This window comes from Capsella rubella, unplaced genomic scaffold, assembly GCF_000375325.1.
Source record: "Capsella rubella cultivar Monte Gargano unplaced genomic scaffold, Caprub1_0 scaffold_3, whole genome shotgun sequence".
Taxonomy (NCBI): domain Eukaryota; kingdom Viridiplantae; phylum Streptophyta; class Magnoliopsida; order Brassicales; family Brassicaceae; genus Capsella; species Capsella rubella.
Window position 1 is genome coordinate 4,568,308 of NW_006238921.1, and position 24,776 is coordinate 4,593,083.

Sequence of the window (24,776 nt, forward strand, 5' to 3'; positions counted from 1 at the left end):
ATGGGTCGGGCTCAAAGCAAAGTTTCAACCTTTACTCCAACCAATGAAATTAAAGTGAAGAAAGAAAAAATAAAATAAGACGACCGGAATCGAATTTAGGGTTGAAAGACGTTTCTCGGTCTCTTCTGCTCGCAATTTCTCTTGAGCAATTCGTCTTTCGACTTGGTATTTTTAAAAAGAGTCACAAAATCGGAAATTTCGAGCTCTGAATTCGGAACCAGTGATGTAAGAAAACTCAAACTTGTAGATTTCTATTATGTTCTGTTCTGTTCTCTGTTTCGATCAAACACAAAAGTTCTTATTTTTGTGCCCTTAATATTATAGTAACTGATTTCGTTTCCATTGCGTATTTGTATATTGAAGTTTTTGACCAGCTAAGGAATTAGTTTGGAAAAGCAACGAAAGAAAATGGGAAGCAGAGGTAATCGTGTAGGAGAAAGGTGGAATCAGATGGATTGTGATGAGAAATCGAGCGTGATTCAGGAAGAGATCAAAAGGGTTTGTAAACTTCCTTCAAACAGTGTTTATGCAGTTCATCGTCTCAAGGTTCTCAACAAAATCAACGAGCTTTTATCTGTCCAAGTAAGTTTATCATCATCTTCACACAACTACCAAAACCTTTGATACTCACCATTGATTAAACTCAACTTAATCTCAGCGATTTTGTTTCTGTGTTGTGACAGAGAACGTTGTCTCAAGAGAAGGAGTTAGAGTTGCTCTTCACACAGCTCTCTCTGTAAAAATCAACATTTTGATGTACTATGTTGTGCCCCCCGTTTGGGATTATACGTCGGTCTATTTACTAATGTAATTTTAACATTTTTACTCAACATTGCTGGTTGATCAATGATATGGTGTTTCTGGGTTCCTTAAGGACATGTGTAAAACTGCAAACGTTTCTGCAGTGCAGTGTATCTCAACTCAAATAATCAATTTGTATAGCATGTGAGCTCATTCTCAAATATACCTTTTGTTTCTTCCCAACTTAATGGAAAGAAGCAATTCAAAAGAAGAACAAAGCTCTCATGTTCTCAGAAGATACGTCTGCATTCAGAATGCTCTTGAATGAGAAAGTAGATCTGCCTTCAGAAACCTGAGAACTTTGTTGTAAGCCTCAATCATGTTGTTGAATTAGCAATTTCTTGTTAAGCTTTGTTTAACATGCCAGTTCTATGTAGTTGATTAATTTGAATATTTTGATTTCTATCTGCTAGCTGCGTTTTAAATGTTGGATCACTGTGCGTTAAGGACAAATTGAATCAAGCTTCTCACTACATTTCTCTCTAAGCAAACGTCTTCATTTATGCACTCTTTGTTTTTGTTTCTTTTGTGTGCTATACACATAATGTGTTGCTTTTTCATGTGTATGTCACTGCCTTCTTCTTTGGCCTTCATGTGCTTTTCTTTGGCCTCATGACTTGACGAAGAAGTTTCTCTGACAAAGAGTTATCATAAATTCCCAACGGGAACGCTCTTTGACAATATAAATCTCTTAGAATTATTAACAAACTGAAAAGTTTCTTTTAACTTATTTTTTATTTTGTGAGTTGGTTGTGATTGTGAAGAGTCGTTTAATAGTGGATATATAATCTAAAGACCATCCAGATGAAAAGAATCAAGGACTCTGTTTCGACTCCAGGAATGAATACAATTATTACAAACAATGACATGCACTAAATTAGTCTCTTAGCATATATGATTTAAGTTAAGGCCCTACTTTGGTTATATATCACGAGTGACATGAACAATTGAAAGAAGAGTAAAACATTCAAAAGCCAAATTATTTATTAGACGATAAATAACAAAAACTAATAATTGTCAAAAGAGGGTGATGAAAGAAACAACTGAAAACGATATATATGTAATTTTAACGTGACAGAGAAGCTATAACGGCTCTGTGTACCATAAGACCTTTATCAAATTGTTTCTGTTTATAGTAGTAGTAAATAACGTGGAGTCAAAAGAAGACGTGTATAGCAAGTGTTACTCTTCAACTCAAGGTATACTTACTTTCTGTCTTCATCTATTCCCCTTCGTTTAAGCTATCTTGACACTTTACTCAGTTCCATGGATATGATGTAAGTGAACTGGTGAAGCAGTGTCTGTGAAATTCAAGTTGGAATCTTTTTTCTTTTCTGAGTGAATATAGGAAAAGTTCTTAGAACGCTTTGTCGGAAAACCTAGCTATGGCGAGAGTATCAAAGGTTCAACCACAAGTTAAAGAGCATAGTTAAACAAAGATTATAAATCTGAAGAGAGACAGAGATGCTTTTTTGTAAGGGAACGTTGATTCTCTATTTCATTGTTTTAGTATACATGGCGCCGTTTCAGAAACATTAAAAAATGCCCCAACAATGACAAAAGGAAATAAGACAAAGCAGAACCTATGTGACGGGTTAGTAAAGAATATGAACTTATCTCTTGACAAGTTCAGGTTTCTCTGGAAAAATGAGTCACAAACTACTGAAAAATAAAGAAAACCTTTTGCGGGTAACTGGTTGTTTAAAGGAGCATGCATTACCCTGCAACAACTTGGGGTCTGCTCCGGCCCTTGCGTGCATTAGCTATGACACTGATCAACGCACCACCTGTGTCTAGTACTGAGTTGACACCCATTAGCTTTAATCCAAAAGTACTGATCAGATAGGCCAGTTTGCTTTCATTACTATTTTCGCCCAATTCCTGAAGCTTGTTAGCTTGCTCCCGCGAAAGAATAGTGTAAAGCTGAAGGCGATTGGTTGGGTCGTCTTCCAAGTTTTCAAAACTAACTCTGACTAATCCAATTGATATTGGATCGTCGGTTAATGGGTTGAAGACAAATGACAACTTCCCAGTTGCAATATCGGGTCTTTTGAACAGATCTTCAAGAACAACGATGTTAACTCCACTGTATCTCTGGACAGGTTTCTTCAGATAACTGCGAAAATAGTTCGCAACATGTAGAATCCGCGAGGCTTCTCTTAAACCACTTAAGTAGGCACCGTGCATTGTGGCTGGATGTTGCCTTGTTGTGGCCTCACCAGCAAAGAATAGTCGGTTTCTCACACTTTCAGCTAGGATGTCATAGTCCACGCCAGATGAACCAACCCTTACATGAGAATATGACCCATATGACAAAGGATCACTTCCCCATCTAGTGCAAACCGTCTGTATTGGGTCAGGCACAACAACACCTTTAGGACCATATATGCCTGCAAATATGTCAAAAACATTGTTATCGCGAGAAGTTGGAAGCAGCAAAGTCGATGACTAAATCAAATATTACCTCTGAGTTTTTTTAAAACACGGTGAAGTAAAACAGATGGTTCTGTGCACTCAAATCTTTGAGCAGCTTCTCCAGCAACTAAGGCAACCAAGGCAGGGCCACCAGAAACTGTATGGTAGGCATAGAACAGAAAGAACTCTCCTCGGTTGATGCTACTCTCACTGACGCATCCAAACGTGTCTAACTCGTCACCCCAGAATACAGACGGGAAAAGCATGGCAACTTTGTTCAGAAGCCCAAACCCTAACCTGTCAATGGCTGCTTGTTTTCTTCTAGGTAACTCTGGCTCAAACTTGATAGATCTTTTCTTCAAGACCCCGAGCGGCACAGTGCAAAGAATCATGTCAGCTTGAAATATCTGGCTGCCAGAAATGACTTCAACTCCTCCATCTCCATATTTAATAGTATCAACACTTTTCCCATAGATTATGGGTAAGCCTTCAGCTAATGCATTTATCAGTCTCCAGTTTCCACCGGCAAGAAAACAGTGATCCCCACCCATTTCGTAAGGATCATCTTGATCCCAATAAGCAGCTGAAAGATTCGAAAGACACCCAGCGTTAGCATATTCCAAGTTAGCAAGATGCCAGTCAAAAAGTTTTCTTTCCTCTGAATCTTTAGCTACACCATACAGTACCCTGAGAGTCTCCAAGACTTCACCCAAAGAGATCTTGTTAGCTGCCCCTTCCATCATCTCCCTCACTTCGGTGACTTTGTCAAGCAGTTTATTGAAACCAAACTCAACATTGGAGTCAGCCACCTTATCGACAAGTGCTCCTTCTGAATTATACAAAGGACAATTGTCTCTAACCTTGTGTAGAGGTATAGAAAGCTGTCTAGCAAGAACTCCAAGTGGGTTCGCATGTAGACCCGTGATAACACTGCCCCCGAGTTCAACGGCTGCAAATCTATCCTTATCTCCCATCTTCTGAGTGTACACTCGTCCACCAGGACGACTCCTACCTTCTATAACAAGAACCTTGAACCCAAATGATAAGAGCTGCCGTGCAGCAGACAAACCAGCAAGCCCAGCACCAACGACAATGACTGATCCCTCCGTACCCTCCTCAGGAATGTAAGGTGCAAACAATGGAGAAACCCCAAAATTGATGTATCCATTAAACAAGAGAAAATCATAAGCAGCTGAAATCAAATGCTCACAGTCACTACTCACAGTTTCTCTAATCTGATCTTTGAGTAGCCACATCCTGACATTACTCCTCCACCGAGCTACTATATGATTCCGAACAACAATGTAATCATTCTGCTCTTTCCCGCCCAATTCTCTTACAACCCCAGCTTGAATCTCTTCTTCAAGCAATTCGTCGATTGGGAAACCTACGGACAAGGCTATCAGAGCCTCCGTCTCGGTTTCTTTCTCCAAATCTTGCTTCGTCCTGAACTTTTTCTTCAAATTCCCACCCAATTGCTTCTCAATCAATTCATCCATCGCATTCTCATCGTAGTTCTTCCTACTTACATTTCTCCTCTTCGTTCTCCTAGTAGACGTTCCATCCAACGACGGAGTATCCATTTCCAGTCAATCCTTAACCTAGTCACCTTCGCTTCGTTTAACCTAGAAACACATCAACCCTAATCCTATTGTCGTTTCAGCGCCAGAGTTCCGTCAAACAAGCACAGAAGCAATCGAGTCCCATCTACCTCCGATCACTATATCACCTCACCTCCGAAGATTCAGGAGAATTCTATAAACGAAACCGTCGTCTTCAAACTGATCGGAAAAATCCGTCTCCCGTCGGCAAATCTTGAGCTTGCTTTTATTTATTTATCTCCGATCTTCTTCTTTTCTTCAGTTACGAATTTTGAACCAGCGTCGGCCTAACGTGGGCTTAAATGAAATGTTAGAGATATAAGCGGGTAAGCCCATTGGGCTAGTTTACTTTTAGTCGTGTGAATAAGTAGATGATATTGAAAAAAAATTGGGATGAAGATATGTAGATAGATAGTAACATGTCATTGTTGAGGTAACCAAAGCGGCCCATACAAAAAAAGAGATGTATGTAAGCTAAATTGATAATGTTGAAGATAAAGAGAACATGCATATTTATTAGCGTAGGGTCGTTGTCTCTTCTCTTGATCACATTGTCAAGGAAGATTTTGACATTTCTCCCCAGTGCGTATCATATCTCACATGGCCTTTCCACATCTCTCTACCATTCACATGTCATTTACTTTTTGTTGATCCAAATCACTCCGGCAATCAAAAGATCTCAAACCTTAAAATCTCATCCATCTTATCTACAAATTAAAAGTAGTAAAAATTGAATTATGAAAATAAATTAGTTAAAATATGAAAACTCAATGGATTTGGTTTCAGCATTAAAACTTTATGGTAACGCGCGTGTAGGAATCTTCTTCATGAGCATATGTAAGTATATCTGTAAGATGAATGATAGAGTATGATGATTGGACAATATGTGCAGGAACGTACCACACCTGTATAAAGGTGTAATAATTGGTGTGCGGAGGTTGAAAGTATAATCGTAATGATGGTTGGGATAAAATACAACCTTTTCTCATGCTAAATAGTTGTACACAGTACTGGACCTGCATCTGCATGGGGTAATAATAAAAAAGAAACGTAGTTGCAGTAGTAAGAAGCTCGAAAATGGCATGTAATGGACCCGACCATGTTTTGCATGATTTATTTATCTATCTATACAAAAATGGTCACGTTAACGTGTGTATGCATATACATTATATATACACCGTGACGTCATGGATACCACATTAGAAGAAAAAAAATTATCGAGTTCAAATTTTCTTGTTTATAGTGTATAGTTTTTGAGTTCTTCTACAAATTAATTACATACAAGTACCTGGTACAGTAATCACATTTATTTATATGGTTTTACTCAAACATGATCATTAATGTATGTTACCGTTCTGTACAGATTTAATGCAGTTCTTTTTCCTCGGAATTGAAAAACGCATTAACTAAACTAATACGCAACCTCGGAACAAAAAGAACACAGTATTAAAGAGGGAAGAGAGACGGCCGCACTTCATTGTTGTTTACATTGTATCCATATGAACTACGGAGTATTATTATTATACTATGAAAACATAAATAACAACAATTGTAGAATCCAGATTTGCTCGAGTGTTGCTAGCGGCGCTTGACAAAAATCAATCAATACTACTAGCTTTTAGAAAAAGATAAATCATATATACTCGAGTACGTTTTTGCTAGTTTGTTTAATTGTATGCTAAGCAGGATCTAGTAATAATGCATATGTTTATGTGTTTTACTCTCTAGTCTCTCTACTATGCTATATTATTGCTATGAAACGATTGTTGGTAGTCCAGTGTCCAAATAAACTAATTAATGGTCGCAAGAAATCTACTATATAATGTAGGTAACGAGCTACTTAAGAGATTGAATTAAGGGTCACTGTCTCTAAACTATTGATGTAGAACCGATGCACAAAATATAATAACGAATACGACCAAACACAATGTCCTTAAAAACGTGCATGTATATTTTCTTAATGCAAAATGTCCCGCACGATTCAATCTATTATTGATCCAACGCATTAAGTTATCAAAAATCATTATTTTTACATAAAACAAAACTTAGTATAAAGGTATCAGCGTTACGAATATCGTGCTGATGTTTTCATAGTGGAATGGACTGAGACTTTGAAAAGTGGGTTAATTAACAGACTTTGTCCCCGTATCAAAAATTCAAACATCTGTTTGCATACATATGAAGCCGAACTAGAAGAAGGTTTGATTCAAACGATCGAAAACTATAAAAATATGAATTTTATTCCTTAATTTAAGTATTCACCAAGAATTGAGAAGAGGTATATGGTTTGTTGTTTCTCTAACTCTGCTTCGTATTTTAACGTCAGTTTGGTTACTATGTCCGAGTAAACTAATCAAGTTCCTTGTCTTTGCGTGAATCATACATAAATAAATAGACTATAATAGTGTTTAGTTGTTTACAATTACGTCAATAGCTGTTACGTTAGTTGTCATGGTGATAGAAAAACAAAAAGAAGAAAGTGTATAGTAAATGTGAGTGGGGTACTAGTGTGACAGGAAGAGAGGAGACGGCATTGGCCGCCGTTGATGATGTGTCCCGTGACGGTGACAGAGCTATCGTCAAAGGACGTCGTCTGGACCCCTTGATATTTCACTAAACCCGTAACTAGATTAATTGTCTCTCTCAACTCCTCTAACACTAATCAGATTCAGACTACAAACAAACTAAATATTTGAACTATAACTAGATTTGCAAAATAGACAAACACGTACGTACTAATAAAAACATTTTGATTCATCGATATCGTGGGATCATGCGTCGTATAAGTTTGCATAGAGGAGGACCACATGATCTAGAGAATTATTTTTTTAAAAAAAATATTTGTAACAATGAACAAAACAAGTAGTATTTTTTTTTTTAAAAGGGAGTGGAATTAGAAAGATAATGATTAGGGGGGGGGGGGGGTGAAGGATATGGTGTATGGGTTGGACGGACCTACGGAGGTGTTACTACATGACACCGAACCTGAACTACCTGTGATTGTGCTCTGTTCTCTTATATGTATATACGTTTTGGACCATCTCCTCTTTTTTTTTTGTTCGTTTGTCTCTTACGTATTTGAGAATAAGTGTAATGATGATCAACTTCCACATAATCCGATCCGATGAGTTCTACTTTATTTGAATTCATGCAAAGCCAACCAAGCACTGGTTACCTATAAGTATATTTTATTTAGAACAAGTAACGTTTCCTGCCTCGTTTACTTTGAATGGTTCTCTTCTTTTTTGAATGGTTCTCTTCTAGCGCAATAAATTAATGTAATAAATACAGGATCATGCATAGTATATTAATTAGTATGTAATATAAGATTTTAAAATCCAACTTTCAAAAATGTGTTCGTATGTGTCGGCTGTGACTACGTACTTGTTTTTGTCAGCTTTGGAAATAGTGATTTAAAAATCTACGTTCGTCTTTAGAAGAAAAATCTCGTTTAGAGATGGAGTTTGATTCAAATATTTTTTGGATTCAAGTTGTTTGCATATCCCGAGGTAACAAAAACGATGGTTTTTGTGTCAAATATGAGAATTTTTGGTGATCGAGAGGGTGTTTTAGGAAAACTAAAATATATATATATATTGTCAGAAAGCTACAAACAAAGTTTAAAATTCAAACTAAAGACTTCTTTATCTGATACTAACGACTGGTAAAAGGAGAAAAAGTATAAAGAACCACAAAACTGGCTATCTATCTATCTATCTTCAAGTTCAAGCAATTTTGGAGCTAAAGCAAATTCAAATCCATATTAATTAGCAACAAACACTAATTATAAAACGGCTATCTTTCAAATCAATATGTGTAAAGAATATATATAATCTGGTACTGTCCTCTCTCTTATGATTTCATAAACAAGAATAAGTTAATCGATTAATTATTATTCACTTGTTTACATAAAACTGGTTAAAGTTAAGGAAGATGCAAGTTAAACAGATAAAGTTTTTTGAAGAGTTGAGTTTATGTTCCTAATCACTTTTTGGAGCCAATCACTTGTTTATGATCCATTGGTTCTTAACCACTATCATAGCTATATAACAGTTTTTCTCATCATTCACAAAATTTTGAGTTTTCACTTTCTTTCCAGATTTAGTCACATGGTCAAACTGGGACCTATAAAGGTATAGTGGTTTAATTCCCAAAGCCCAAACTAATGAAATTAGTATTTCTTTTGTATCTTAAGCTTATAAAATTTCTCACTATCTAAATGCATACACCTTGAGCAGAAGTAAAAATAATTGTCTTTTAATGTAGTTAACTTAAAGTCAATACACTAGTTAGATAATTATTATTAGACTAATTGAAATCATTCAAAGTTCAAACTATTATAATAAAGCTAATCAATGATAGTTTGGTGTTGACAAAAAAAAATATAATAAGATTATTTATTATAAAAGGCCAAAAGGCCCAAAACATATTTCTATAATCTATAGTAGTAATATTTTATGAAATCATAAAAATAAAGGGTAGCATTGGAAAAGACACAAAGAAATAATAATAATAAACAGAGGAAGCTTCATCGTCATTAGAAGATAGTAATTTTTGTTGTTTACTACTACTACAAAGCAAAGCAACACAGAAGCAGAGAGAAGAGAGACTAGACTAGATAGCTAGAGTGCAAAAAAACATAAAAGCCCTAAAAATAAAACAAGTACTGTATACACAATTTTCGCGGTTATCTCCTTGTTTCTATCTCAGTACTTGTTCTTCTTCTTCTTCTTCTTCTCCTCTGCATTACTCTCTTGTTTCTCTGAAGTCGTGCTTTTGATGTGAAAGGAGAAGAGAAGCCTACTTGAAGACAGACTATATATTAAATTGAAAAAGACCAATGTGCTTCTGGTAAGATCATTTTCCCTAAATTTGTTGTCTTCTCCTTCTTCGTCTTGTCTCACTCCTAGAGTTTAATCGTTTTCATGGCGGTGAATTTCATGTGAGAGCTTCACTGGTTAATTTTTTGGTTCTGTAATATTATTACACTAGTGTTATTATTTAGATTTATTATTAATAATCTTAGTTTCTTTGGCAGTATGTGATTAACAAGAATTAATTAAAAATACGTTTAAATCTATCTCTCTACCCGTCAATCCCTTATTCTTATTAGTTTCTTTGTTCTAAATCGCTGCTCAAAAATTCCTTTTTTGATGAAAGTTTTCGTTTTTATTTCTCTCTTCTTTTAGTCTCTCTGTGTTTTCGATTTCCAGGTTTTTGAGTCTTGTTCATCCATTCCGATTTTATTTTTCTTTTGATTCTGTTTTTCTTCTCTATAATAACATTTTTTGGTTTTACCGTTTTTGTATATTGCAGGTGAAATTTTGAGGTTGATGATGGGGTTTTAAGTGATCTTTTGGGGGGTCTTGTCTTGAGGTAGAGAACACATTAGCAGTTTTTTTTTGTCTCTTTGTTTCGTGTCAGATCCAAAATCAAGAGGCTGTTAAAGCTTTGACTTCAAAGGGAAGAGTGATTTGACATAAGAGAAGGAAGAAGAAGATTCAATAAAGTTTCTTCAAGTGATTGGGATTTATTTGTGTGAGGATAAGATTCTATTTGGTCGCTTTTGCTTTTTTCACCGGAAACGAATTTATTTGTGGCATCTTTCTTTCTTTGGGATCTTGGGGTTGAATCCGTTGGAGGGGAGCAGTGGAAGAAAGGATCTTCTTGGTCTTTGGGGTTTGTGTACTGTCTTCTTTTTTTGAAGTTTCATGTGATTCGTTGGAGAAAGTGGAAAAAAAAAAAGCAGAGAGAAGAGGTATTGTCAAGTTCTGTGGGGCTTTTGTATTCATCTGCAAGGTCTTACTGGGATGACTAATCATGGAGAGAGTCTTTGGTTCTTGTCTTGATTTCCAACTTGGTGGGGGCTTAGCCAAATAATGCAAAGCTAGAAACTTTGTATCTTCCACAATCTAGTGAGCCCTTTTATCTCTCCAGCAAAGTACAATTTCTCTGAGGATTGTGTTATATAGAGAAAACAAAAGCGGGTCAAGAAAAATCTCTTGCATTCTCCTCTCTTCTCTTCTCTTCTTTCTGCTTTTGTTATCTTCAATGAGTCGACTTCAGAAGCGAGGGAAGCAGGAAAAGCCTCTTGTATCTGATGGAGCTGAAAAGGTTATTGTGGCTGTTAAAGCGTCTAGGGAGATTCCAAAGACAGCCTTGATTTGGGCTCTGACTCATGTCGTTCAGCCTGGGGATTGCATTACCCTCATTGTTGTTGTTCCTTCTCACAACTCTGGTACTTTTCTTGGCGCTGTTTTGTTAACATTTGTTCTGTTCTTGATTGATCTTTATCTCATTTGCTTTCTTATGAATGTGTAGGACGGAAACTCTGGGGTTTCACTAGGAGTTTCCCTATGTTTGCTGGGGATTGTGCAAGTGGTCATCGGAAATCACATTCTGAAGCACTACCTGAGATAAAGAGTGATCTCACTGACACTTGTTCCCAAATGATTCTCCAGCTTCACGATGTTTATGATCCGAATAAGGTTGGCTCTCTAAGCAGGCTTGTTTACCTGTGATGATCCCGCGAAACCATCACATCTTTCTTATGCTATTTTGTTGTTGTTTTTGATTTGCTTTGAAGATCAATGTGAAGATTAAGATTGTTTCTGGATCACCCTGCGGAGCAGTTGCTGCTGAGTCGAAGAAAGCGCAAGCAAACTGGGTAGTACTGGACAAGTATTAATCTACTCTCATCCTTTTTACATTTGTATTAAGAAATTTTATATGGGTAATATCTCCTAATGATGGTTTAAACAATTATATCTACTTTCACTAAGATACACCATGGTGCATTGTGGTCTGTTTTACAGACACCTCAAGCAGGAAGAGAAACGGTGTATGGAGGAATTGCAGTGTAACATTGTAGTAATGAAACGTTCTCAGGCAAAAGTTCTACGCTTAAACTTGGTTGGATCGCCTAGGAAGGATGCTGACAAAGAGTCTCCTTCACCAACTGGACCAGAAGCAGCATCTGAAAAACATCCAAAGAACACGAAAGAATCCCTAGATTCTGATAGAGGCCTACCTGTTACTCCTACTAGCAGCCCTGAGCTGGGGACACCATTCACAAGTACAGAAGCCGGGACTTCATCAGTGTCGAGCTCTGACCCGGGAACTTCACCTTTTTTCACATTGGGAATGAACGGATACATGAAGAAGGATGGAGCATTGGTCATCAAGGAGAATGATCTTGATGATTCTGGCTCTGAAACAGAAAGCGAGAATCAGTCATTAGCGTCGACGAGTATGAGATTTCAGCCATGGATATCAGAATATATTAGCACTCATCGCCAGTCATCTCATGAGGCCGAAGAAAGCCTTTGGAAAAATGATGATAGGGCACAAATATCCACTACAAAGGCTTTGCTGGAAAAGTTCTCTAAACTTGATGTAGAAGCTGGGTTGTCGGCTAGTCGAAGGATTGATATGGAGTTTAGTGGAAACCTAAGAGATGCAATATCACTCTCTCGAAGTGCTCCGCCTGGTCCGCCTCCTCTCTGTTCTATCTGCCAGCACAAGGCGCCAGTATTTGGGAAACCTCCAAGACTGTTTTCATACGCTGAGTTAGAGCTTGCAACAGGTGGGTTTTCACAGGCTAACTTTTTGGCTGAGGGTGGTTATGGATCTGTTCATCGGGGTGTTCTACCAGAAGGCCAGGTAGTTGCAGTTAAGCAACACAAACTGGCCAGTTCTCAAGGAGATGTAGAGTTTTGCTCCGAAGTGGAAGTTCTCAGCTGTGCTCAGCACAGAAATGTTGTTATGCTAATTGGTTTCTGCATTGAAGACAGCAGACGGCTCTTGGTCTACGAATACATATGCAACGGTTCACTTGATTCCCATCTATACGGTAATGTTCCCTAGAATTTCCATTTAAACTCTTTGTGGTAAAGAATGTTTGCTCAGAATCAAGCTCTTGTCCAGGTCGCCAAAAGGAAACTCTGGAGTGGCCAGCACGGCAAAAGATTGCCGTTGGAGCTGCAAGAGGTCTTCGGTATCTTCACGAAGAGTGCAGAGTTGGCTGTATTGTCCACCGAGACATGCGTCCTAACAACATCCTCATCACTCATGATAATGAGCCACTGGTATATATAAAGATTGCCTTGCTCAGTCATTGTATCTATGTTTTTTTGTCCTAAGTTTCTTTGATAATACTATCAGGTTGGAGATTTTGGTCTTGCGAGATGGCAGCCTGATGGGGAACTGGGTGTAGATACACGAGTGATAGGAACGTTCGGGTGAGGCATCAGCTAAAGCTATCATTGTCTTTCCTGAAACTTAACAAATTTCTATTGCTAAAGGAAAATACTTATGTTGGTGTGTAGGTACTTAGCTCCAGAATATGCTCAAAGTGGGCAAATCACAGAAAAAGCTGATGTCTACTCGTTTGGGGTTGTTCTAGCTGAGCTAGTCACTGGGCGCAAAGCCATTGATATCACCAGGCCGAAAGGCCAGCAATGCCTCACTGAATGGGTAATAAACCACAAATCTTAATGTTTCAGCAAAGTACCAGAACTTTATTGTTTCAGCAAAGTAATAGAACTGATCCGTGCTTGTTGTTATCTCAGGCACGTCCGCTACTAGAAGAATATGCGGTAGATGAACTTATTGATCCGAGGCTCGGCAACCATTTTGTAGAAAGTGAGGTCATTTGTATGCTTCATGCAGCTTCGTTGTGCATACGCAGAGATCCACATTTGAGGCCACGCATGTCTCAGGTAATCACAAGAATCCCTTAAAATCATTCTTCAGTCTCTGTCGGATCATTCACTTTTATTTTCTGATGATACTAAAACGTTTGGTCAATAATGAAGGTGTTGCGTATACTGGAAGGAGATATGATAATGGATGGAAACTTTGCATCAACACCAGGTTCAGATGCAGGCAACAGAAGTGGGCGGTTCTGGGCGGATCATTACAGCGGTCACCTAACAAATGATGGGTCGGATAGGTTCAGTGAAAGGCATTCTATTGAAACGCCGAGACTAGCTCTGAGGGAGAGGGAAAGAAGTCAGAGATTTGAATTAAACCACAACAAGCAATACTAAAGATCAAGACAGTTGAGTTACTGCGTCTTATGAAAAGTTTAGTTGATAGGGTATTTAGCAAGTCCCCTGTTTTGAGTAATGTTGGTCCAAAGCTAGCAACACAGCTCTTTTTTTTGTTTGTATAGTGGGGTAAGATGCAAAAACAGTTTGCTAAATATGTAATCAAGGAATTTGAAATTGTTAAAAGAACAAAACAACAAGATGCTGTTTCTTCTTTCGAATTTGAATTATTGGTGTTGGAGAGTGAACAGAATTGTCCTGCAGAGGAGAGAGAGGAACAGGAGAAAACAAAACAATGAGAAGGCTATCCTCCACGATATTGACATTGGAATTTGGAAGTCTTCCAAAATGTAATAATGATGCATTAGAGGGAGAGAGAAAGAGAAAGAAGTTAGGTCTGGTCTGAATCTGACTTTGCCTGTTAATACAGTGATACATAGGGTCCAGAGTATCTTTTCTACATATCCGGATCATCAATTAACATTTTTCTCATATTGAATAAAGTAAACACACACAAGAAACTTCCAAAAATGGTGTAGATTTTGGTGGGGCAGTGATAAAATGACGTTCAGAGGTTCCATGGATGTTACTCTCTGGATCATGACAAATAGCTGATTGTCTCTCTCTCCATCCCCACCCCATTTAAACTCTTTTGCGTGCTTATACATATTTTAGAGATCTTAATAGTAAAGAGGAGTCTTCATTAAATTATATCTACACATATATTTCTTATTAATTTTCAGAATAGAAGAGGAACCATCTTAATGATAACAAATAGCCAGGGGAGATTTCAAATCTCTGTATCTTGATTTCAGAAGAGAATACTATTGGAATTTGGTATATTACCGACCACATTCTCCATTTGAGAAGTGAAGCTTGTGGTTGTGAAAATCTTTACTGTTTCCTCATCTTCGATCTTGCATATCTAGAAGAAACAAGAACCATTGGGTTAGCTCTTTAAACCATGAGTGTAATAATCAGGCAAACTGAGAAATTTAAACTAATTGCAACAATATAAGAAAAACTAGTCTTACTCTATATGCATGCCGCCTCGGTCTGAAGAAGATAAGAGGTTTCCTTGAAGTGCATTCATGACATCAGTAGCTTGCTCGAGATCCTGTTATTGCTGAGAGTAAATATAGAGACTGCAAAGACAAGATCATAGGCATACGTAACAACTTATACCTCAAAATCAGCAAAAGCAACCGGCATTCCACCTCTTGCTCTAGTTTTCAGGATATTGAAACCAGGATATCTGGAAGCAAACGAATTCAGATCAAACGATTTTTTTAAAAGGTAAATGTAATGAGTTTTGAAGATATACGCAAATCTTGATGCTATAAGTTTAAGCCATTGCACAAGTTTTTACCTAGATAGGAGTTGTTTAAGTTCATCTTCTGTACAATTAGGCCCTAGATTAGCTATAAACAAGGTCGAACATGGTCGAGCACCAGAACCTCCATCACATGCTTTTTCCAAGTGTACCTGTAGAAATGTGTCAATAAAATACTGAACCATAAACAAGTTTATATGTAAGTAACATATAGTAAGAATTAACATTGTCTTAATCTTCAACAAACTAGAGAAAGAGAGATAGCAACAAGTTGAAAGATTAGATTTAGCTTTTACTTACATTCGTGGATGGTGCCTTACTATCTTGATCAGAGTCCGCTTCACTGTAAATTAACAAGGAAATCAGTATGCATTAGTCATCTGCTTTTTAATATAGAAAGACTACAAAACAAAGCTTCTAAATATCATTTCTCGACCTTTTGGCATTATCGTTTTCCTTTGGAGAATCGCTATTACCAGACTCCTGCGCCTCATCAGGATCGCTATCTACTAAATGTATAAAAGATCATTTAGAAACATAAATCATAGATTAAAGAAGTTCAGAATTCACAAGGTAACCAGAACATTACCTTCATCACTCTGGTCATCCTGCGACTTAGACGGCTTCTTGTTTCTGTTATCAATCACAACATAAGGACCACTTCCTATCCATACAGACAGTTCATTACTCATCATTGTCTCTACCACACTAACTCAATAGCAAGAACAGAGTAAAGTCTTAAAATACCTGGTCTTTCTTTTCTTCTAGAGTTTGATCTAGCTAGTTCTATATGTAGAGTTGATCCTGTTTGAGGATCAAATTTCACACCCTATAAAAATTTTCACCACAATCACACACAGTACAATGTACACACGACACACAAGACATTTCAACAAGATGATGCAACAACATCACCAAAAGAGTTAACAAACTCGATGAAAGCGAAGTATACATTTAGCTCACTCATTGCAGCCACAGCGAACCCATGACTCGTGAATGTTACAAATGCCACAACCTGACATAATTAGTCAAATAAAAATGTTAACATCGATAGATAGAATCATAAAGTTCCCAGCTTTCTCAAAGAATGGTCATCAAAAACACACATTGGAGGAGAAATTACAGAACCTGATCGCCGCGTCCAGTGTACTTGAGCTGACAAGACTCGAATCCGTGACGGCGGCGGAAGAGATTGTGGATCTCCCGAGCCTTAACGTCGTTAGGCAAGCCAGAGACAAAGAGAGTGTTAATTGCCCCGGGTTCGTCGGAGAACTGCGGCGGAAGAGGATGTGGATGAGAATGAGGTTGATAGACGTAGTAAGGATCGTACGGTTGGTGATATGCCATTACTCTCTGGCCGGCGGCGAGGTTGGCGATTGTAATAATCGCCGGCGAAGGAAGCTGACGTGTAACTAGATGTTATGACACGGTTTACATATTCAATGTCATCCTTTTGAAACGGGCTCTTATTATCGGACCTAAACAAAAAGCCCATTAATATTTAAACGATCACATATAGTACTGCTATAGTTTTGCCTCCAAATTGTTTAAGCTGCAAAAATTCGAAATTGAGAATTGTTTAAAATCAAAGTATAGAATTGTTCAATTCAAAGAGAGAGAGAGAGAGAGGGAGAGTCTCGATTCAAACCACACTCACACCAGTAAAAAATTATATAAGATGATCCGAAACAATATAATATACATAAAGTTGGAGATTAATCAATTTAATTAAGACGAAGGGTGTGACGTGACATCAACCCTCAAGTGTTAAGTCGTCGCGGCCTCTTCATCCAAGAAAAGATCCTCCGTCTTCCTAACCAACGCATGGATCAGAACCAACACAGCTCCGGTAAGCAACGCCGCAACTATACTAAACGTCGCGTTAGCGAGCAAGAGGAGACTAGCGACGGTTATCACCGATAGACCAATCAAGACCGCCTGATCGTTTATCTGAAGTCGGAATATTTTGAGAGGCTCTTCACGGAGGAAATAAAGAAAGATCCAGAGGAAAACCAAGCCGGCGAAGATGATGAGCGAGATCGGATGCCATATCAGGCTGAAGAACATGACGTTCAAGACGACGATTGCGTAGTTACTACGGAAGTAAGCAAGATTCGTCTTGATTCTCGAGAAAGCATCGGAGACTCCGTGAGGTAGCCCCATGGAGTGGAAATCGAACATCACTTTCCAAGGACGTCGCGTGGCGAGTCCGTCTTTGATACGTCGCTTGGCACGAGAGATGGACTCGAGATCCACCATCGGAGATGCATGAGAAGACGTCGGAACTGCGCCGTTGTTCGTCATTATTGAATAAGAGATGACTAAATGTAATTCCTCCCAACTATGGAATATAAAAGACCATTTAGATCGTATTTTGAAAACATTATATCGAGATTGTTTCCGACAGCAATATATATGTGATAATATTAGAATAATGTAGCGTGAGGAATTGATCTAATCTGGTCAATGTCTGAAATACGACTTCTCGGAATAGTTGGAAGAATTACAAAACTTGATCGCCAATTCTTCTAGTGTTTGAGTTGACAAAAGAATATATATTGATAGTCATAATAAACGTAGTAAGGATCGTATTGTGTTGGTGATACGCCATTTCTCTTCGGTGCCTTATTCTTGCACTTATCGACGTCGAGTTTGACGGTCATAAATAAGCGCCGGCGAAGGGTGCTGACGTGGTAAACAGCTAGCTATAACGTCTAGGCTAAGATCATTGGGCCTTTTATTAATGTCCAATTAGATAGAGATATATTTGCTTCAAATTGGTACTTAAATAAAAAAATTTCAAGTTTTGTTTGAGTACCAATAACTTAAAACCGTATAGGCTAAGGTCATTGGGCCTTATTAAGTTACGTAGATAGAGATTGTTTGTCATAGCAATGGACGGGCCTAATCAAATGTTACCGACATGAGATTGACTATACAAAAAAAAAAATCTTTTCTTTTTTGGTTTTTTGACTTTTTGTTTGTTGACGGCTTTCAAAAAGGGAATACAGTAAAACCTCTATAAATTAATACTCGATAAATTAATAATCTCTATAAATTAATAAATTTTTCCGGTCCCAACTTGGGACCAGTGTAATTATAGACACATTTCGATAAAATAATAAGATAATAAATTTTATGAAAATCCTTTGTAAATATATGGTCCCATCAATATTATAAATTAATAATTAGGTAAAATTTTCAAAATATATGTATATATAGACACATTAATTTTTGTTAGATTTTATTTCTAATATTTGACTATATAAAAATAGTTAGCATTCTCTTTTAATACATAATAATTATTGTTTTATTTGTAATTGATTATATAAAATACTAATTATCATGATTAAATCTTATTTTTAAATATTGTTTTGAAAATATTTTCTAAATTAGAAATATCTCTCTATAAATTAATAATTATTAATTTATCGATAAATTAATACCTCTATAAATTAATAGATTTTCATGGTCCCAATATTATTAATTTATAGAGGTTTTACTGTATTCAGTGCGATTGTTTTAAGTTTATTACACTTTACAGTTACTTATTCAGTTATTTTGATTGTTGCTACTTACTAGTATTTTTTTTTTTTTTTTTTTTACAGCAAAATCATGTAAAAAAAAAGTAGAGGTTCGTAATTTCAGATAAGATAACCCGACAAAAAGGTGATACAAGTACTATAAGCAAGCAGCCTTTCGATAAAAATAAAGCAACTTTTATTTGACATTATTGAGCTTAATTCTAGAAATTGAAATTTCTGTTCTTTTCTCGGCTAATTGACCTATAATGATTCCAATTTTAGTTCAAAGTCTTTCAGATTTACTCATTACAAGAAATTATTCATGAGCTTTAACGGGTAAGAAAAGGAAAAAATATTGTAACAAATTTTTAATCGTTCAAACTTCAAATAAAACTTAAAAAAGAAAAAGAGAAAGTGAGAGTTTCAAACCAAACACACACCAATAAAAATTGATTACGCATGAAATGATATATATATTTTAAGAAGAAAACAAGATAATATACATAAAAGTCTCGAGATCAATCGATTTAAGACGACGGGTATGACGTCAGACCTGAAGTCTCAGCCGTCGCCGCCTCTTCATCCAAGAACAGATTCTCCGTCTTCCTAACCATCGCATGTATGAGAACCAGCACAGCTCCGGTCACCAGCGCACCAATAATATTAAACGTGGCGTTGGTCAACAGAAGCAGCACGATCGTTATCACCGCTAAAACAATCAGCACCGTCCGATCATCGATCTGGTACCGGAACACTTTGAGAGGCTCGTCACGGAGGAAATAAAGAAAGATCCAAACAAAGACCAAGACGGTGAAGACGATGAGCGAGGTCGGGTGCCAGATCAAGCTGAAGAAGATAACGATCAAGACTACGATTGCGTAGTTCATACGGAAGTAAGCAAGATTCGTCTTGACTCTTGAGAGAGCATCGGAGACGCCGTGAGGTAGTCCCATGGAGTGGAAATCGAACATATCTCTCCAAGGACGGCGCGTGGCAAGTCCAGCTACGATACGGTGCTTGGCCCGTGAGATAGACTCGAGATCCACCACCGGAGATGCATGAGACGACGTCGGGATCGCGCCGTAGTTCGTCATGTTAGCTAGCGCGTGTGAGATTGAATAGGGGAAGTGAATGAAAAATAAATGAAAGGAACTGTTATATGTATGTATATGTGAATTATGAAAGGTCCCCAGGTATTAGGTGATACACATTTGCATATATTGCGTTTTCTAAACTAATCTATATGTTTATGGTATAAAACAAGATTAATTAGATCGTGATTATACAACAATATAGTGTAGCGTGAGGATTCGATCCACTCTCTTTGGTCAATGTCTGAAAATTATAAATTTTAGATATTCGAGATATGGGAAATGGCAACTTACATAGTAGTAGTAGTTAGTAAATGGATTACATGTTGGACTTAAGTTAATTCGAAGGATTTAGAAGATGATAAACCAAACAATGATAGGATGTCACAGCGAGCGACATGGCATTATTGAATAGTCATACAGGCTACACGTGACCCCATTCTAGCGGAGTCTCTCTGGCATGCAACTACTCTTTCGCCACGTGTCATGTCGGCAGGAACAATGAGTAATTATTTACAGTTATAATCCTTCGCATTTTGCCATGATACTAATTCATTCCCGAACGTTTGCTTTCTTTACATTTGTCACCAAATTACTTAGCCGGACGTTCCAGATCCTCGTATGCTCTGACTTGTAAGACCATCGTACCTCAAGATCTGGAGACCATTGACTATCGAGTTGTACAATACCTTTGTTTTACTAACGGCGGCAATTATATGGTAAGAAATATCTAATCTCCCTATCGACCGTCCTAATCACGTCGCCGTTCTTGTTAAATAATAAAGGCTCAAGGCTTTTTCCATTATCCTTAAGTTTGGGCCTTTAACAGGCTTAACTACGGATCTACATCACTTTTGACAACATGCTTTAACTTGGTCGTTGCCGTGGTATGGTATCATCATGATGACATCCGGAGTTTCATTATCCAAATCAGTTCTAAAAGGTAATTGTGATTCTGAGGTGAAAAGTTAACTCGTAGTCACAATTGTAAGACAGTATGATAAATGAAATGGGTTGTTAGTGTAATAGTATGATAATCTATCTGGTTGTTTGTTAGTGATGTTCAGTCGAAAGAAAACAATACTCACCCTTCTTGTCTTGTCCACTTGTTTAAATTAATTGCAGTGGGTAGATCATATATCATCTCATTGGAGGAGAAAAACAAATATCACTTGTCCTTTAACTTTCTTTATCTCAGAATTATTAAAGGCCAAAGGTTATTGTCCTTTAACTTTCTTTATCTCAGAATCCCATCATAATTTATCTATTCAGAGACACTATTTAGGAAAACACAACTCAGTTAAAAGATTACAAAACTGACTAAGAGATAACAACTGTAAAACTGGGACTGAAACTATAGATTTAGAATATCATATATCTTTTATCGGACTGTTCTTGTGGAAAAGTTGTAAACGATTTGAATAAGATTTATAACTTTCTCTGTAATGATTTGCTAAAGCTAAAATGAATATAAGTACGAATAATTAGGATTCTATATTATGCATTTATATGTATATAGTGACATGAAATATCATACAGTCATACACACCTTTGTACTAAGGAAGAAAACTAGAAACTTATACGGTCAACAAAAAGGTTTTGTGATTCTGTCCTTATCCACCTTAGCTTGTAAAGGACAACGACAATTTAGTTGAAACGTGTGCTATCGACAATGCTGTCTTCTTTTTGTCTTTTCTGTCTCACTATCTTTTCTCAGTTCCACTTACAAAACCACTCGTGTGACTCTTCTTTTTTTTTTTATAATCTTTTTAGATTTTGATAATGCGAAATTTGATTCTTCATCTTGCATTTTCAGAAAACATAACTCATCTTCTTTTGATCCATATGGGTAATTTGTTCTTCATATGCACCGTAGGAAAATTTATGATTGTATCTTCTCCTGCTATCCATCTGCATATCATAATCACCAAACAACTTTCAAATAAGTCACTACACATAATATCGATCGGCAATATTATTTTTAAGTAATTATTCCCCCAAAAGGATAGCTTATTGTTTTTTTCATGTAAAGACTTTTTTAGTCCAACTTGTCAAAAAAGAGATGAGACTTATTTGGCCATAACGTGTTATTTTTTCTAAAGCTTATATAGAGCACTTACCCTCACCCTTTTTATGTCTTCAATTTTTAAAATAACGACAAGTATATATAATTTTGTGTCCATATACTTGATTGGTTTACCTGAAGCGAGTGACTAGATGGTGAAGAAAAACTGAAGCTTCAAGACGGGCCAAATCAAGACCAGGGCACAATCTCTGACCACCTCCAAAAGGACTGAAACTACTCGTGTTCATGTCCCTTTCCTGTTGTGTACAGACAAAATGTATATCTAGTCAAATATATAATTCGTATGAAGTATAATATTGTATATCAATTATATTTGGTGATCTTTACTTACTTGCCATCTCCAGGGATTAAATTTGTAGGGAGAGTCATAGTAAAGCTTATCAAGATGGACTGATCTAAGATAGGCCAAGAAGCACCATCCTTTTGGTATCACATATCCTTTTACTTCAACATCTCTCATCGCCTTTCGCATCACTCCTATTATAACATTTCCCATCCTCAGTGTCTCTGTAATGACCTGTCGATCATTGGTTATTAAAAATGTTAATTAATCAATCACCTTTTCACAAGAGACTATTCAATATATATTTAACTAAAGAAGAAGAATATATATACCTTTTGTGTAAATGGTAACGACAAATAGTCATTCCAATATAGTGGCTCTCCTGTCAATTCCTTCATACTTTTCAGCTTCATGTTTTCTTCCTGATTGGAAAAAAAAAAATATAAAGAAAATGAAAAAAATATGTGATAACCTTTTTCTGTGGCAATCATATCAGCTGATTTATTGGAATGACTGGTTTGTTTTTCTTCTGTAAAAACGATATTTAGCTACCAATCGACCACTAAACTATATTATCACTAGATTATGGTTTAAGTTAGTTACCGTTAGAAAATTGAGGGCAGCAGGAGAATCAGAGAGGAATTTGACGGCAAGTGTGATGAGGACAGGGACAGAATCGTGGCCAGGGATCATCATGTCAATCATATTGTTAGCAATCAAATTGTGAGTTAAATATTCACTCGAGTCCTTAAGTAACACATCCACAACATCCTTTGCTATGTCACAATCTTCGTCTTTGTTCTTTTCTCTCCTAGTTTTGCCTTCTATGATCTTTTCAACTTGCTTCACCATCTTCTTCTTAGCTTGGAGAGATCTATGAAGCTGGGTTCCAGGGAAGTTAACTGGTAATGACATGAGTCCTGATATGAATTGTTCAAACTCTTTCTTTAACTCTTCTAACTCGTCTCCTTTCTCTACACTTATCAACGCCTTGGCAAGTACTTTGAATGCCACCTACCAATTAAAATAAAATAAATTATTACACGTAAAACACACAACTAAAAGGGTAATAATTAGTTGTTAAACAAGTTAGAAAGAGAAACTTGTAATCATCATTCATCCTATCAAATGTAATAATTGTAACCATGTTCTTTAAATTAAATTATATTCCATGGTAACATTAATATGATTGTCCTTTTTAAATTCATTTCTTAATCATTTCATTCATATATAGTTAGTGGAATATTTAAAAGTTATGGAAGAAAATATTAAAATTAATTGAAGGGATAAGTATACTGACAGTCTTGGAGACGTCTTGGATGAGAACAGCTTGGTCTTCGGACCACATATCCATGGATTCCGACAAATACTTGTGCATGTCTCCAACGATTTGAGCTTTCAGAAGCGGTGACTTTAAGAAAGAACCGACTAGACCATGGAACCGTCTTTGTAAACTCCCGTTGATAAGAAGTATCGACGATTTTCCCATTAGCTCCCTCACCGTCTTCGGGTAGAACGGCACGAAAGCCGTCGAGTCGCTCTGTAAAACGGCTCTGTTCACTTCAGCATCCGTCGAGACGATCGTCGCCGTTCCAAATATATGCGACTTAAACACTCTCCCATACCTTTAACGTACACATAAACACACGTGTATTTTTATATTAAAGAACGTTCAAATTGCAAACATAACCGACTCTCTTTTACTTATTAAAGTAAAAGTTGAAGTGTATAGAGTAAAAGTTCTTACAGGAGTCGACGCTTGTCCATGAAACTTTCGGGACGGTTTGAATAAGCAGAAGAGATGAACTCGATGGTTTCTCCGAGGACAGGCCATCCCAAGCTTCCCTGTGGAAACTTTGGTCCTTGACTGTGAGAAATAACATGATGATGATCAATAAGTTTATCCTTTGAAGCTGGGGATCTGAGACGGTTGATCTTGTTCAAGATTATGATGATAAAGAAAGAGAAGGAGAAGAGCAAAAGTGATAAAGAAGTGTCCATTAGTGTTTTAACTCAATTAGCCGGACGCACGAATGGGTTTGAGTTTTTAAATTTTGGGACTTTCTTTCACTTTGAATCTGTCTTGGTATATCTCTTTATATAACTTTAATCATGCTGCGGTGTGGCAACAAATCATGTGGACGATAATTCTCTTATTATATCTTTGATTTTTTTAATAAAATGATTTTTATTTATATTATTAGGATTTGAGATGTACTACCAGAAAACAAATAAAAAGACACACAATCTAATTTTTGTTACCTCAACATGGGATATGCGTGCACTTAGGTTACTATGCATAATGCATTTCACCATAATTGAAAATTTGGTAGCATGTCAAGCCTGTTAGTTACCAAACATGCGTCCAATATATCTCCAATAAATATAGAAGTAATTAAACATAATACGTCATTACCCAATTTACACTCTCAATATATATATTTCTACTTATAGCACAAAGGAGAGAAGAAATATACACACGTTGTTTTGGTCAAGCGGCCGGCCACTTGAATATTGGATTGTTTGAGCCAAACATATATCAATTACTGTGTTCAAAAAGTATAATTAATTGAAGAAGTAAGGTTGTGTATA

At 36.8% G+C, this 24,776-nt stretch overlaps 7 protein-coding genes across 9 annotated transcripts; 2 read left to right on the forward strand and 5 right to left on the reverse strand.

Annotated features, from left to right (window-relative positions):
- The first annotated feature begins 93 nt into the window (after positions 1-93).
- On the forward strand, positions 94-949 carry LOC17893430. The gene is made up of 3 exons (XM_006298846.2): positions 94-225; positions 364-582; positions 684-949. Exons 2-3 carry the CDS (start codon positions 409-411, stop codon positions 738-740), a joined length of 231 nt encoding a protein of 76 aa, XP_006298908.1. The 5' UTR covers positions 94-225; positions 364-408; the 3' UTR covers positions 741-949.
- Positions 950-2,269: 1,320 nt separating this feature from the next.
- Positions 2,270-5,054, reverse strand: LOC17892268 (lysine-specific histone demethylase 1 homolog 2). Its single transcript, XM_006296991.2, has 2 exons — positions 3,266-5,054; positions 2,270-3,191 (listed from the first exon to the last, which is right to left on the reverse strand). Exons 1-2 carry the CDS (start codon positions 4,797-4,799, stop codon positions 2,518-2,520), a joined length of 2,208 nt encoding a protein of 735 aa, XP_006297053.1. The 5' UTR covers positions 4,800-5,054; the 3' UTR covers positions 2,270-2,517.
- Positions 5,055-9,396: 4,342 nt separating this feature from the next.
- LOC17892097 (inactive protein kinase SELMODRAFT_444075) lies at positions 9,397-14,094 on the forward strand. 2 transcript variants are annotated; one of them, XM_023785303.1, is made up of 10 exons: positions 9,397-9,668; positions 10,134-11,055; positions 11,139-11,305; positions 11,404-11,498; positions 11,633-12,669; positions 12,744-12,904; positions 12,981-13,057; positions 13,145-13,292; positions 13,388-13,537; positions 13,634-14,094. In XM_023785303.1, exons 2-10 carry the CDS (start codon positions 10,869-10,871, stop codon positions 13,865-13,867), a joined length of 2,256 nt encoding a protein of 751 aa, XP_023641071.1. In that variant the 5' UTR covers positions 9,397-9,668; positions 10,134-10,868; the 3' UTR covers positions 13,868-14,094. The 2 variants fall into 2 exon arrangements, with proteins under 2 accessions (XP_023641071.1, XP_023641072.1); XM_023785304.1 differs by lacking the exon at positions 9,397-9,668 and adding an exon at positions 9,952-10,030.
- Positions 14,095-14,547: 453 nt separating this feature from the next.
- On the reverse strand, positions 14,548-16,627 carry LOC17891069 (U2 small nuclear ribonucleoprotein B''). Of its 2 annotated transcripts, none has more exons than XM_006298145.2 (10): positions 16,329-16,627; positions 16,153-16,215; positions 15,948-16,029; positions 15,790-15,864; positions 15,637-15,706; positions 15,501-15,543; positions 15,237-15,352; positions 15,053-15,122; positions 14,902-14,984; positions 14,548-14,792 (listed from the first exon to the last, which is right to left on the reverse strand). In XM_006298145.2, exons 1-10 carry the CDS (start codon positions 16,545-16,547, stop codon positions 14,762-14,764), a joined length of 852 nt encoding a protein of 283 aa, XP_006298207.2. In that variant the 5' UTR covers positions 16,548-16,627; the 3' UTR covers positions 14,548-14,761. The 2 variants fall into 2 exon arrangements, with proteins under 2 accessions (XP_006298207.2, XP_006298208.2); XM_006298146.2 differs by having other exon boundaries at positions 15,637-15,709.
- A 134-nt stretch (positions 16,628-16,761) lies between these two features.
- On the reverse strand, positions 16,762-17,567 carry LOC17893476 (PRA1 family protein F4). Its single transcript, XM_006299702.2, has one exon. It carries the CDS (start codon positions 17,502-17,504, stop codon positions 16,968-16,970), a length of 537 nt encoding a protein of 178 aa, XP_006299764.1. The 5' UTR covers positions 17,505-17,567; the 3' UTR covers positions 16,762-16,967.
- Positions 17,568-19,167: 1,600 nt separating this feature from the next.
- Positions 19,168-20,046, reverse strand: LOC17893024 (PRA1 family protein F3). The gene has a single exon (XM_006300102.2). The coding sequence runs from the start codon at positions 19,816-19,818 to the stop codon at positions 19,252-19,254; it is 567 nt and encodes a 188-aa protein (XP_006300164.1). The 5' UTR covers positions 19,819-20,046; the 3' UTR covers positions 19,168-19,251.
- Positions 20,047-21,286: 1,240 nt separating this feature from the next.
- On the reverse strand, positions 21,287-24,297 carry LOC17893533 (3-epi-6-deoxocathasterone 23-monooxygenase). Its single transcript, XM_006297456.2, has 7 exons — positions 23,932-24,297; positions 23,485-23,809; positions 22,788-23,198; positions 22,517-22,606; positions 22,233-22,418; positions 22,016-22,137; positions 21,287-21,726 (listed from the first exon to the last, which is right to left on the reverse strand). Exons 1-7 carry the CDS (start codon positions 24,183-24,185, stop codon positions 21,642-21,644), a joined length of 1,473 nt encoding a protein of 490 aa, XP_006297518.1. The 5' UTR covers positions 24,186-24,297; the 3' UTR covers positions 21,287-21,641.
- Between the last annotated feature and the right edge of the window lie 479 nt (positions 24,298-24,776).